Source organism: Varanus komodoensis, unplaced genomic scaffold (assembly GCF_004798865.1).
Source record: "Varanus komodoensis strain SLA01 unplaced genomic scaffold, ASM479886v1 scaffold9, whole genome shotgun sequence".
NCBI classification, from domain to species: Eukaryota; Metazoa; Chordata; class Lepidosauria; order Squamata; family Varanidae; genus Varanus; species Varanus komodoensis.
This window is the reverse complement of record NW_025336598.1, coordinates 33,571,257-33,585,836: the sequence shown is the minus strand read 5'-3', so window position 1 is coordinate 33,585,836 and position 14,580 is coordinate 33,571,257. Positions and strand designations below refer to the sequence as shown.

At 40.6% G+C, this 14,580-nt stretch overlaps 1 protein-coding gene across 5 annotated transcripts in view; it reads right to left on the bottom strand.

Moving 5' to 3' along the window:
* The window catches only part of RBMS1 (RNA binding motif single stranded interacting protein 1), a 154,106-nt gene that overhangs the window by 52,744 nt on the left and 86,782 nt on the right, over positions 1-14,580 (bottom strand). For all 5 annotated transcript variants that reach the window (XM_044417741.1, XM_044417740.1, XM_044417738.1 and 2 more), the window contains one exon: positions 13,672-13,847. In XM_044417741.1, coding sequence (XP_044273676.1) covers positions 13,672-13,847 — 176 coding nt within the window. The remainder of the gene's footprint in view (positions 1-13,671; positions 13,848-14,580) is intronic.

Sequence of the window (14,580 nt, the reverse complement as noted above, 5' to 3'; positions counted from 1 at the left end):
TACTTGCCCTCACTGCAGCTTCACATATACCCACAAGCTATCTAGGGTGGGTGTTTGGGGTACTTAACCCACACAGAACCTGCAGTTACTAGTAGGCAGCCATTGTATGGTGCTGTCATATGAATCTGGACCATTTTTTACAAGGGGACTTGTTTGTGGGCAACAAGCCACCCTGTCTGCCAGTCCATGGCTTTTTGTAAGCGTTTTTATACCCACAATATATTGTTGTGTCATCTGAACCTGGGTGACTGACCCTTGTCCCCCCACACTGTGGATCCAGTGAAGCGGTGAGTGCGGTGCTTGACAAGAGGGGCTAAAACAGAAACAAACCACCACCTTTGCAGCACTTGCCTGAGCCACCACCCGTGAGTGCTGCCCTAGAAGTGCCCAAGCAGCACTTTGGGATGGCGATCCCTCACCCAGTGCCCCCTGATGCAGTTGCAGCCCCTTCTGCATTCTCCGCACCTTTTTTGCTCCCTTCAGAGATTGCTTTTCTTAGCTTCCAAAGTGACAATCAAAACAGCCTCTCCAAACTGCCCAAGTGACAGCATTGATGGGTTATCAGTGGTTTTTAAAACTCTTCTTAAAACATTTTTGCACAGTGGAATGCGCATGTGTTTTGGCATTTTTAATATTTTTGCAAACAAATTTCCCAAATGCACGCCTCTCAAGAGCCGAAATGGGAAAACATAACTGGGTTGTGTCCTAGTAAATTGTCTGCTATCAAAGTGCGGCAGGCGCCAACCATAGACATTGATGAAGAGAGCTCCCAGATTGGTTATTTTGTTAGTTTACAGTAATTTGACTGTTGCTGAATGGAAAGCTGTCAAGGGAGAAACAAGGTGCCAGCCTCCCTGCAAGCACAGATCCCTCAAATAGAGAACTGTCAAGTCAATCCGAAGCCACACAGGGTCATCGCTCACATAAAGGGGCAGCTTCCTTCTTTTTCTCCCTTGCAGCCTGAGCGCCCTGGGGTTTTTAGCCCATCTCATCTTTCCCAGTGCCACTTTTTCCTCACTTTCCCTGTTGCATGAAAAGCAAAGATCATGAGGCCTCCACTTCTCACAAGCACATCTTCTAATCCCTGTCAAAAGAACAACCATACTTTCTAAAACTCTGCCAACTCTCCATTTTTTTAAACAGAAATGTACAGCTGAAGATCTGCATATATTTCCTTATACTTTTCTTGTCCTACATCTGTTATTGCTGAATTTTACACCAAACACACCTTTCAGAAGGGGCAGTCATGCTAGTCCTATTGCAGCAGGAACAAGCTACTATATTACCCTGAAGCCTTTTTATTTACTGAAAATAAGAATTTATTGAAGAATTTAATGCAGCACAATTTTCCATGGGACAAAGCCCATTTCATTAGATACACAAGGTGGGTAGATATATACAAATTACTCTTGAGTACAGAAAGAATAATGATTTATTTTTTCATTTCAAAGGCTGGCCAAAAGGTCAAACGATGCAAGTATTTCCTAAAAGTTTTTCACAGTATGGTGCAGAGCACAAGTGAATACAAAATCCAATAAAATGAGTAATATTCAAAACAGCATGGGTGTGACCCACTCCTGACTCTGGTAATGAATAGGCATAGCAAGATCAATAGTATAAATGTACACCTAAGAGGGCCAATTACTTTCTGTAGTGAATTGTGAAGTACCACTGTGACATTCGCAAAAGAAAATCATAGCTTGCTTTCTGCAATTTAGCAAAAGGAGAGTCTAGAAAGCACTCTTCTGAACATTTGCTTACTCTGGCCTGGTGATACTGCAACACTTCCTAACTATTTTAGGGGGTCAGCATATTCCCCTGGCTTCTGTCTCCCATGTAGATTCTCCTCCTTTCCATGGCTTAGTTTTACCTGCTGTAGTTTTTGTTTCACTATTGAAAAAAATTTAATTTACACTAAATAGGAATGCCCTTAGAAGGGAAGCTCGAAACTAAACACTGAAACGGTTATATAAAATCCTACAAGAAACTCTATTTGAAGATATCCAGAACTAGTCACAATGCAAACATGTATATTGTTGTTGTTTAGTTGCAAAATCATGTCCGACTCTTTGCCAATCCCATGGACAATATTCCTCCAGGCTCTCCTGTCCACCATCCCCTGGAGTCCACCGAACCCCACATCCACTTCCCCAGTGACCCCATCCAGCCACCTCAACCTTTGCCATTCCTTTTCCTTTTGCCTTCAATTGTTCCCAGCATCAGGGTCTTTTTCAATGAGTCCTTCCTTCTCATTAGGTGGCCAAAGTATTTGAGCTTCATCTGCAGTATCTGGCCTTCTAAAAGACAGTCTGGATTGATTTCCTTTAGGATTGACTGATTAGATTTCTTTGCAAACCAAGGGACTCTCAGGAGTCTTCTCCAACCCCACAGTTGAAAAGCCTCAATTCTTCGGGGCTCAGCCTTCCTTATGGTCCAACTCTCACAGCCATATGTTACAACTGGCTGTAAATATATAAGTAAATAAATAAATATAGTATTATTATATACATAAACATGTATATAGTATGGTTCAAAGATCAGTAATGTTGTACTTGCACTGAGTTATAATCTAGTCAAGCCAATGTTCTTTCTCTGGTAGGTTGGGCTTACATTAGGATACCTGAAAGAGTATCTTCTCCCACAAGTTGCTGCACAGTTGCTAAGATGTGTACAGCCATCCAAAACACTGTGATGGGAGGATGCCAGGAAAAGAGCATTCCCTATATTGGACCCCATCTATGGAAGGGCCTTCTCAGAAATATCTGCCTGGCATCTTCCCTGTATATATTTAGACAGAAGGTTAGCTTGTCCACTTTAAGCAGGCACTGGACCTTTAATCGGGCACTTTTATTAATTTTGCTGTGGCTCCTCAATGTGTCAAATATTTATCGCTGTTGAATGTTTGATGTTGTATTTTGATACCTGTATTGTTGTATTTTTATTTTCACTTACTGATTTTTGTTATTTACAGTTGGGTTTTAATATTGTAAATTGACCCAAGAGGGCATTTATCAGTAAGCAGTATACAGATCTAAAACAATAAATAAAATGCCAACAATGCCACACATTGACTGATGGCTGTAAGAATAATGCTAGCTAACACTCAGAAAGTGTTATTTAGTGTAACTTCCAGCGTTCAAAGTCACTGCACACAACTCAGCGGGAAAGCTGGGAGCTGCAGTAAATATCCTCGCATATTCTGAGGGCACCAGATCACCCTAGCGCAACCTGGTCACTGCAGTAGAAAGACTTGGGGAAAATGTGTTTAATCATTCTTTCACCATTAATATACAGCTTCCATTTGAACAAGGGAAATATTTTGTTCTTCATATATTACATTATGTTTATGCCCTACCCTTATTGGGTTCTGGTAAGGAACCCATGGAATTTACAAGGTTGTCCTCCTCTCCATTTTACTCTCACAACAACAATCCAGTGAGGTAGGTTAGGCTGAGAGTCTGTGACTGGCCCAATGTCTCATGGCTGAGAGGAACCGAATCTCCTCAGTTCCAGTCCCACATTCTGACCAGTGCACCAAACTGGCACTATGTCACAATTCTTTTCAGGAACTAAGGAACTACACTACCTACTGTGATTCTGGTAAGCAGTCAGGCGGCCAGGGCTTAAGGCTCCTGAACCTAATACATTTTCACTTGCCTTCATTGCAAACCAAGTGCCCTGCAGTTAGGAGAATATCCATCAGATGATATTCTCCAGCTATTTGTGGTTTTCGGTCACAGCCAGAAACCAAGTTGCACAGTTGATGATAAAAATCAGCCTATTTCTGATGCAGGGGACAATTTGACATTGCTTTTTCTTAAAACCTGAAGTGTAGGACATGGAAAAACTTGAAATCTTGTATAGATAGTTGGTGCTAATATAAACAGATCTAACAAGTGACAATGGCAGTCCAAGGCTTTCCCAGTGCTGCCATTGCAACGTTTATCCTGTAACACTGAACTTTGCTCCACCCATTCAATCAGATGCTTTCCTGAAAGCTCTTAGCATGACTGACCTAAGCTGCACACAGAAAAAGTCTCCTTCAAAGTATCTGCTGCCCTTGCAAAGCAAAGTACAAGAAATATAAGCAAAGCAACAGAAAATGGGGAAAATGTTTTCTTAGAACATGGAGGGTGGATGGCTCCAATGAGACAGAGGAAATTAATTCAGAGAATAAGTACTCAGATGGGTTCTTGGGAACACTTAGAGTGTATTACAGATATAAGGGCCTACATCAGGGTTAGGAAACTTGGTGCCCTCTAGATGTTTTGGACCACAGCTCCCATAATTCCAAGGCACTGGCCATGCTGACTCAGGTTTGTATGAGTTGTAGTCCAAAACATCTGGATGACACCAATGTGCCTACCCGTGGTTTTGATTCTTTATTACTATTATTTAAAAACTGGAATATCTCTATATGTTCAACCATGCTAATTTTAGTCCTGTTGCCACTTGACAACAAAAAAATGAAGTGAATACAAAATTAGTGCCAATACTTGTGCTAAGGTCAAATCTACTGTATTTAAAGAAGTGCCCAATTCCTATATTACTTTCAAAGAGACAAAATAATGGGTTGCCTACAACGTCGGAGCAAATCCAGTGAAATTAATGTAACCATAACTATCTCATCAATTTCAATAGGTCTACTCTAAGTAGGCCAAATATTGACTACAATCCATAGAGTTGTAAGAACATACCATATTATTAATGTACTTTTATGAGGTGAACCAACAGTCTTTTTTCTTTTTTAGCTATTTTGAATAGTTTTTTAAAAGAACATCTACATGGTTCTCTTTATTTTTTCAAAAGTTGTACAGAGCAATTATATGCAAAACAGGGAATAGCATGTGATTGAGAAACTACTACTTCCTAACTCCTACTGAGTTTCTGTGTGAGAAAGTGAAAGTGAAGGAGCCCAATGTTTAGTTGCCACATGTCACATTTATCTAAACCATTCGAACTGGTGTCACAGGTTCTCCCTATTCTGGAGTCATGTGCATGTATGCAGCATCCAACACCTCCCCAATCTGCCTCTGATATAAAGCCCCTTTGCATTTATTACCAACAGAAGGCAGAACAGCTATAGCCATGGAGGAGTCTACCAGTGGTCAAAAGGCAAGCCCCACAACTGAAGGCCTGCTGCATCCTATGGCTCTAGGATGCCCAAGGAATGTGTAATTCCATAGGTAAGACTGTCAGAGGAAAAGCTTCCTCACTGTCAGAGCAATACAACAGTGGAACCAGCTGCCCAGAGAGGTGGCGGGCTCTCCCACACTAGAGACATTGGAAAAGAAACTGGACAGCCATCTGAGTGGGATAGTGTGAACTGGTGTCCTGCAGCAGCAGGGAATGGACCCGATGGCCTTCATGGCTCTTTCCAACTCTACTATTCTGTGATTCTATGACTGGTAAAATGGTTCTATGTTTGTTTTAATCTGCCTTTCCCACCGTTTTTGTATTACGCGGTTAGAAAAAGTTTTATTTCTTAATAGTGCTATTTTTCATTATCATATAACTGTGTTCTTGTATTCTCCATAGGCCTTAAAACATACAAGTTGACAAATGAATAGGCTTCATTAGGGCACAGGAATAATCGATTCTCTTATACGTCTGTACAGCATGTTTCCCAATTTACCTATTACCGATTCAGTTAATCCACCTTTAATATAACAGTAGAAATGCTATCCTGTGCATATTTAGACAGAAAAAACTCCCACAACTTCTTCCAGCATATCCTAGTCAGCACAGTCAGCTGAGGAGAGCTGGGAGTTGTATGGCTGTTTCTTTCAAGGATGCATGGTATAAATATGCATAGGATGAAGACATCCTATAGGACTGCACCTTAAATTAGCTCTGCATGGAGGATGTATTTTTCCCCCCAGTAAATGTTCCTTCACTGTATTTTCTTACAAAAAATAAATAAGCCTATTCACCAATTCTTGTGGACTGTACTGTTTCATTGAATTTTTGAACAAACGTAATACTAGTTAAACTGAAACAGTTACATGACCAGTCCAATCTAATACTTAAGTTGCAGCATCCAGAACTTAGCTAGTAGAATTTAGCTAGTGCTTCCTAGAGCAATCTTGGAAACTCTGAAATGGAACAAGTCTGCAGAACATTCTTTCCCAGACCAGAAATGACTTGATTACTTTGGGTTTGCTCTAGGAAGCTCTAGGTTCTTGTAGCACTAGGTGTCATTCCTGTTTAAGGGAAATTTTGGCTACTGCTTAGAATGCTTTAGCATGGTAAAATTAGAAGGGAACTGAAAGCTAAAAAGCTGTCATCTTTTAAAATATTTACAAGTAATCCAAGAATAATTTCTATGTAAAGCCTTGCATGCATATATAATTCAAAGATTATTAAATGCATTTTTCCTAATCATATAGAGTTCAATTATTTCTGGAATATTATTTCCATTATATATGGAAGAAAAATTTTTCAGATATTTATACCACATGCAAAAGGAGTATGATATTCTCTTACCAAAACAAAACACATAAGCCGAATAAACTTGCCACATAAGAGCCTCATCAATTCAAGCAACTAGAAAATTTACAATTCAAATATTTCCAATCTTGCTCCTCTCAAACCTCATCACTGCTCTAAATTTAAAACTATTCAAATGGAAAGAAAATGGTGAGATATTGCAAAAAATGTTGGTATCATTTTCACAGTGGGTGGGCTCACATGCTTGGTGAAGGAAAAGAGCTATGTCGGCATCTTTTTCCCACCGTGAGCATGGCAGGCATGTATTATTTCCATAATTACCCAGGCCATGTGGGAGTTGCTGTGTCACCTGAACCCATCAAGTAAGGGTGTGATTTCTGAAGCTCCGAGAATCCTAGAACAAGCTACGGGTTGTGAGGTGGTTTGGAGTCACCCCTGCCACCTGCCTCACTAGTTTCATATAACACAGCAGCCCATGCACAATGTGGGAAACAAGGTTACACATGGCAGGAAAATAAAGCTATATTGGCTTCCTTTCCTTCCACAATTGTGTTAACCCAGACAATTTAATATTTTTTTAAAAAGCTCAAAACCATATTGATGGCCCAGACTCTCTTTTTAAAAAAGTGAATGGTCCAACTAGCACATAATGATAACATAATGATTAACTTAAAAAGTGATGGATTGTCACACATGTACCCATCTTCTGCTTTGCTACACAACCCATGATCGACTGCTTTGCAGATTGTGGAATTGACATCTGAACCCAGTATCCAATAAATAAGCCAGCACTTATCCAAAGCAGCAATCCTTGGGTTAAGGGTTGCTAGCACCTAAACTACCCAGCTATTCAAACTGGTACATTATACTACACAATGTATGAATGAGCTCCACAGCTACACTGCAGACATAAACAATGACTGGGAAACATTGTGAGCTGTAGGACTTTTTCTCAATTATTATGTAAGGGATTGCACTATGAAGCTTAGATCTGAAGTGCAACATGTGACACTCCATGCATACAGGATCTCTCCTTCCTTTTCAAGAGCAGCTCCCATGCTAATCAGACTAATCCTAAACATTGTTGATGATGGAGGACTCCAAGAATACCTCCAATTCAACATGGGGCTAAAATAAAACAAAAACACAGAAACCCTGTGACAGGCACAAGTGGGTATAGACACCTTTGTGTACCTTAGCAGGAAAGGTTCATTTGTTCTTTTAAAAGGGGTGGGGGTAAATTATTTGAATTCCTGATTAGCTTTGTAATGCCTTCCCATGGGAGATAAAGTAAAAGTCAACAGATGACCAGGAATGCAAAGGATCTCCATAGACTGTAAGAAGCAAATGAATTATCGCCATATAGAGTAACTGCAGGGGAATTCCACTGGGAGCTCCTTCCAGAGTTCCTTCCACTGGGAGCTTTCCAAAGACTTGGGGCTGGTCCAAATAGTATGGGAACAGGACAATGCTACCACACCAACCTACCTTTGCATACAACCAACCCACTGATGATGCCATGAGAGACCTGATCCTAACTTCCCCCTGCAGATCTGAAAGCACTTTTAGACAGTTTCCTGTTTGCCTGCCCCAGGTTCTACAGCTAAGGGTGAACTGGACTCATTGCAGCAACTGGCTCATTTAGGGACTTCAGGGGGTGCTACCTTATCACAACTTTTTAGCTCAAGCAAGCAAGCAAGCAAATGGATGAACCCACTTAGGACTGGCATCACAAGTCTGGGAAGAGGCCAAAGTAATTTCAGTTGAGAGAACAGGAAGAAATCTATTCTATCCTGAATCTTACTGACCATCATAATTATTCAGCCAAGACTTCAAAGTAAGCACTTCAAAATTAGCTGCAACACTGAGTAAGATTATATTTAAATACATTAATGATGATCAAAACAGGATCCATGCAAAATGGAAAACATTTACACCACAAAGGATTTCCCTCCTTAAGTTATTTAAACACTTTTTTCTAATTCTGAAAGCAGAAAAAACTGACAGTAATAAAGTGAAAAAAGCTATTATTAAACTGAAGACATTAGAGACCTTAATAAAAATGATAAATTTAAATCATCAAAAATGTACAAAAATCTCATTCTATTGCTTGGGCCATTGGTTATGTTTTTGAAATAGTTATACAGAAATTACATCACATAGGCTGTCTTATTTCTACATTATTGCACAGCCTCTCTGTACAGGAACATTACAGAAAAATAAAATGATGTGCACATGCATTACAGCATAGTAATGTTTCTTTTGAATGGGCCAATAAAATACGCACAGGAAGAGTGTGCTAGGTGACCTGTCCTGCCACCCATATGGAGATAACCTTAAATTTCACAGCATCAAGGAATTAGAAAGAACCACAAATGTCACCCAGTTCAACCCTCTGCCATTGCAGGAAGTCCATTCCTAAACATGATGTGTTATGAGATGGTGCATAATAGTGCAATGCTTGTAAGCTTAGACAGAGTAAGTCCTACAACTCCCAGCTTGCCCCAGCCAGTCACAGTCCTTTTTTCTATATAAACATGCAAAGAGAGTATCCTAAGAAAATCTGCTCATGTATACAGGGAGCCAAGATTCTCCACTGTTATTCCACAAATCAGAAGTCAAGTGCACAGAGACTCTTTGCCCTTCCCTGGCATTTATGCGGTGCCAACGACAGTGTATTTTAGGCAGCTGCTGAAACCCATCTCTTTACCCAAGTGTTCCCTGCATGATTGTGCTGCTCTGTTTGTGAATACTTACTGAGTTTTTAGTTTTGGTTTTAAATATTTTAATGTTTTAATCGAGAGGCCTTTGTATTTATAATGATGTACTTTAATTGTTGATTTTGCCAAATGTTGAGAGGGTTTTTTTTTTGAGCAGAATATAATAATAGCAATAAGATTCTGTAAGCTGCTTGAGGGAAGGAGGGGGTGGTTTGGATATGCAGAGACGGATATATGACAAGAAATATTCAACTAGGGTCCTCCATTGCTATGCAAGAGGCATAATGGGTGGATGTGGGCTGCAGCATTGAATCTATCACTATGTAAGCCTTTAGAGATTGGAGACCAAACAAGGAGAGGTGACAATAAATCTGCATCCTTGATCATGTGCATCAGTGCTGGTTTCCAGGCCATCAGGAGATAAATTCCCAGCCATCTTATTGATGGCTTTCCGAAGGGCATGCAGGAGAAAGGGGGAACAGCAAGAAGTTGTTTAAGTTTGTATCTGTGCTGGTAGCGGAGAATTAAACTCACTTTCGCTAGCAGAGAATTAAACTCACTTTCCCAAGTTCTTTCCTTAGATGGAAGTGGAATATTGTTAATTCAGAGGTATATGCCCATGTCCAAGAAGGAGTTAATGTTTTGTGTACTGCTCAGACCTACCATACTGACTCCAAGCCCAAAAGAAGGAAAACTCTCTTTTGCAATCACTGGCAGATCTCTGTATAAGTGAAAGGTCAGGTCAGTGCCGAGGTCATCTGTAGCCCACCCACTACCACTCAGCCAAACTACTGGGTCATAAACTGCTCAGGTGCTTGAAAACTAACCCATCTTAAATGGATCCATCACTGAGCTGAGAATGTGCCATTAACATACACAGAACTCTCTGCCACTGCAGAAGATCTACTACTTAAACATGATGTACCAAGCCATCCTCTAAAAGACTGTGATCCATCCAGGAAGAGTATAATGATCTACACTGACAATTATATGACAAATGTTATTATCAGAAACAAGTTGCTTTCCTAACCATGATAAAGTTTAACATCAATGTGGTACCCATTACCACCACCATGGAATTTCAGAGAAGTTTGTTTACATTATATCAGCAATTAGATTTGCCAAGATTTAAACAAATCAAAGAAATTTTCAATAGAACATGCATACTAGGCATTATTAATTATGTTTCTCCACCAAATTTCTCCACCAAGATATAGCATTCTCTATGTGGCTGTAAATCTTTTCTATCTAGTTCTAAATTCATAGCAGAATTGAGATACCAGCACTACACAAGCACTGATTTTTCTGCTTTTCCATTACGTAACCTCTAGGTGGCACTGTGGTACACATTCGTAAGAGGAATTATGGATTTTTTTTGTTTTCACTACTAAATGCCCCATACATCTTCTCTTAAAAAACCACACGGACATCATTGGTTAGAACCAGAAGTGAAACTGGAGGGTCATGATGTCATACAAAGAACCTGCAAATAACCATAAGTAGGGATTCATGCAGAACACAGGCTCAAGCTTGATTCATGATCAGGCCACATTCTAAACTTTAATAGCAAAACAACTTCATCCTGGATTAGCTCAACCTAGTGAACTATCCATTCATGGACATGGATGATACTATATATTACATATGTCCATGGGTACTTTATACTCCCTATTATACAGTTGGGGAAGAGAAGTAATTTTGATTTGACAGCAATGCTGTGTTCAAGCAGGTTTGCTCTAGGATACCTTTCTGGAAAAGGGTTGATGGCAGCCAAGAAAATATTCCCATAGAAGTACTTCTTTTGGTGTTTGCTGTCAAGTCATCTGTGCCCTATGCCAAGCCTCTGAATGAATGCAATTCAGAAATGTCCTGTCCTTGACAGCCCTGCTCAGCTCCTGTAAACTCAAGGCTGTGGATTTCTTTATGGACTAGATGCATCTCATATTTGGTCTTCTTGAACTCATCTCATATTTGGGCTTCTTCCTTCAACTCTCATTGGCATTAATGCCTTCTTCAGTGCCCAAAACATGCATATAGCTTTCCAGACTTAAATCAGAACATAATTTATCCTCAGATTATGAACCTTACAGGATTTATATAGGCATTTGTCTCAGTCATCTTTTGTTTCAGTGAGATGTTCCCATCCCAGTAGTATTGTTTTTCCATGAAGAGTTTATAAGAGGATTTGAAAATGCAAAGAGCTTGTCCAATGCAATATGCAAACTCAACCTATCTTAGAAAAAGGAGAAGGAAGAACTGGCTATCCCATGGCAGAGCTCCAAAGTAAAGCAACCTACTGAAAGCTGAGGTCCCTCACCCCAGCTGCAGTTAGAATTCCCATAATGCCATTTGAAAACATCTGTTTTCCCAGGTGAGTAGCTAACTTGCACTATACTATACTGTTCCAATCTGCTAGGAGAGGGCACAAGTGAACCACTAGCTAGAAATACTAGACAAACAGAGGTGGGCAGTGGAAGATGTCCAAAGAGAAAAGATGCCAGCAACAAATGGTCTCCTCATGAAAAATACTTCTCCACATTAATCTGTCACACACACACACACACACACACACACACAGAGAGAGAGAGAGAGAGAGAGAGAGAGAGAGAGAGAGAGAGAGAGAGCGCGCGCGCGCGCGCGCGCGAGAGCGTGCAGCGTTCAATCCAGTACAAAATGTATACAAAAGTATAACAGGACTGCTAGGAATAGAAAGATGCAAGTGGAACAGTCATGCAGTTAGATAGCAATCTTTCAAATAACCATTCCAGAAAAAAATGCCAGTAGTTCTACGAACTCTAAAACCTGGATTTCTCACTGCCCATCTCCAGACTGAGCAGCTAGGACAGCCAGGATAGCCTTCGAGTGAGCAAAACCTATTCTTTGGAAGTCAGTTTTCTAGCAGTAAGCTGCCAAAACTGCTTTGGCACCTTAGAGACCAACACTGCAAGTTATTCTATAACTCAGCAACTGGAGTTCAATGAGCTCACTCGCAGATAAGTGAATATAGGAGTGCAGCGTACGTGGCTTACTGCGACATGTGTTTTCAAAGGTTCATGCCTTATAATAACAATTTCCAAGAAACTACAGTGCTTTTTTCTTTTCCAGATTTCACCAGACAGGTTTGCTTTCAAGCCATCCTTCAATAACTGCACAAGACAACAAAAGGCACTGGTCTACATATAGCACTGATAACAGGAATATAGCAAGACTCAGTAAAGCCAAGCAAGGACAACATGCAATTTAGACAGATTGACAATTTTACAAGCATTATAAGGTTCTTCTCAAAAGGTAATTCTGAAAGCGGCATTTAATATAAATAAGCCCCCTAATATTGGGTGCCATATGCACTGCTGAAATGCAACACTTTCCCTACTGGATATAATGTATTATGTGGTACCTGCCTACAACAGTGTTCCAGGGCCATGCAGAGACCCTGGAAGCAAGAACAGAAACACAAATAATGTGTCTGGAATTGTTACATAAATTAAGGACAAATTTTATTACTTTGCTCCAATTGTCAATCAATACAGGATGCAAAATAAGATGCTGCAGTATGAACCGGTCTGTGTGCTATTGCAGCTAAATGCTCATCCATTGGGAAGCCCTGCCAAAAAAGGAACTCTAAGCAGGAAAGACAACTTGCCATGTGTTACAGCATCATGTGCACAACTCAGCAAAGAGTATTTGCAACTCAGAACAGTTTTGTATCTGTTGTACACAGTTGCCAATTGATTCATATAAAAAACAATGGGTTGGATCCCAAGCGCAAATGGCCCTAGCACGGTTCAGCAAATTCTTATGCAGGAACTTGTATCAGGTACAAATCATACTAGAATAAGGAGGTTCTATACTAGCTGTTATGCTTCCAGTTGTGCAAGTTGTTGTGCCTGCAGAAGGTCTTCATTAGATTTAGTTAGGATTTCTCATGCAGCACAAGGCATAAAATAGGCTTCCCATGAGTGGAAGACATCTGGCACGTAAGAGAGGGCACTCTGCATCCAACCCAACATCCCCCAACATGATTTTCAAACATGCTGGTAGTTTGTGTCAAGTTCAGAACATGCCTTTTAATTAAAGTGTACCAACAACAGAGTTATATTGATATGAAAGTAAGAGGTCCTTCCAGGTGAATAGTTTACCGGGACCACACCTAGAGATGCTCTGCAATATGCAGACATCCACATGCTGCCTCAAGTTCTGACTTGCAGCTGTATTTTTTGGAGAAAAGCTAAGTCTAGTAGGAATTTGTCCCCTCCCCTCTCCATGGGCACGATCCAGACCAGTAGTGGGAAGGGGTGTGTGGCCCTTCACGTTATGGTGGACCACCTCTCCAGCTGAGCCAGTGATCAAGCCAGCTGAGCCAGTGGTGAAGCTCAGTGGCTGCTGCCATCTAAGAGGAGGTCAGAAGCCACTCATCGTGCTGTCGACAGAGTGGGTTATTCAACACAGCCATCTCGATACTTTTCATACGTCTCCGTTCTGTCGCAAAATGTCTACTTACGGTTGGCATAATTTTACTAAGTCCTGGTCAGTGGTGTTTGGAGGCAGCCCTCTGATATAAAGGTTCGTTTTACTTAATTGATCCCATCCTGAGTTGCTGCTGCTGCTGCTGTTGTTGTTGCTGCTGGTGATGCTGGGGCTCGGAGGAGCCATTGGATGGGCAGGCACGATGGGCTGCTGCAAAGGACAGGACGAAACAGTCAGAAGGACGGACGCGGAGAGCAGCTCTAGCACATACGATACAAACTGGACTGCCCCATGAGTGTGACTAATGGCTCTGAAGCACCAGCGCTGGGCGTCACAATGCTGCGTTCCAAATATACCTGCTGTTCACTGAGCTCGAGACTCAGTGCGACGTCTTGGAAGCATGCAGAACAACTCAATTAAAGCAGTGCAAGGGGATGACACAGACTTTATGATGCAAATACACTGCTCATAGGGTTGTAGGGCCATTTCATAGCACAGCATGTAGGGCTAAATAGTATTTTTAAATTCTTAAAAATAGGAAACACACACTTGAAGATAGTAATTTCCACTTCAGAGAGGCCTATGAAATGTTATAGGTTTTATGACTACTGAAGCTAAATTACCAAAATAAACTTTATGCAAGAGTTGGCAACTTTATTGTTCTTTTACTGTACCATGAGAGAACCTCAAACACATCCTTTAATTTGATATCATTCATCCATGAATTCTATTAAGTACTACTCTTCTACTAATACATGAAAACACAGAGCCAGTGGAAATTTTGCACAGAAAAAGAGCCAAAATGGACAATTTCCAGAGAAACTTTTCCATTTCATGTAGTCATTAGAATGGATGCCAAACACAAACAGAATACAAAGCAAGCTTATAATTAATATTTTTCAAGCCATTATCCCTAGCAAGTACGTGAGAGAATATGTGGAAG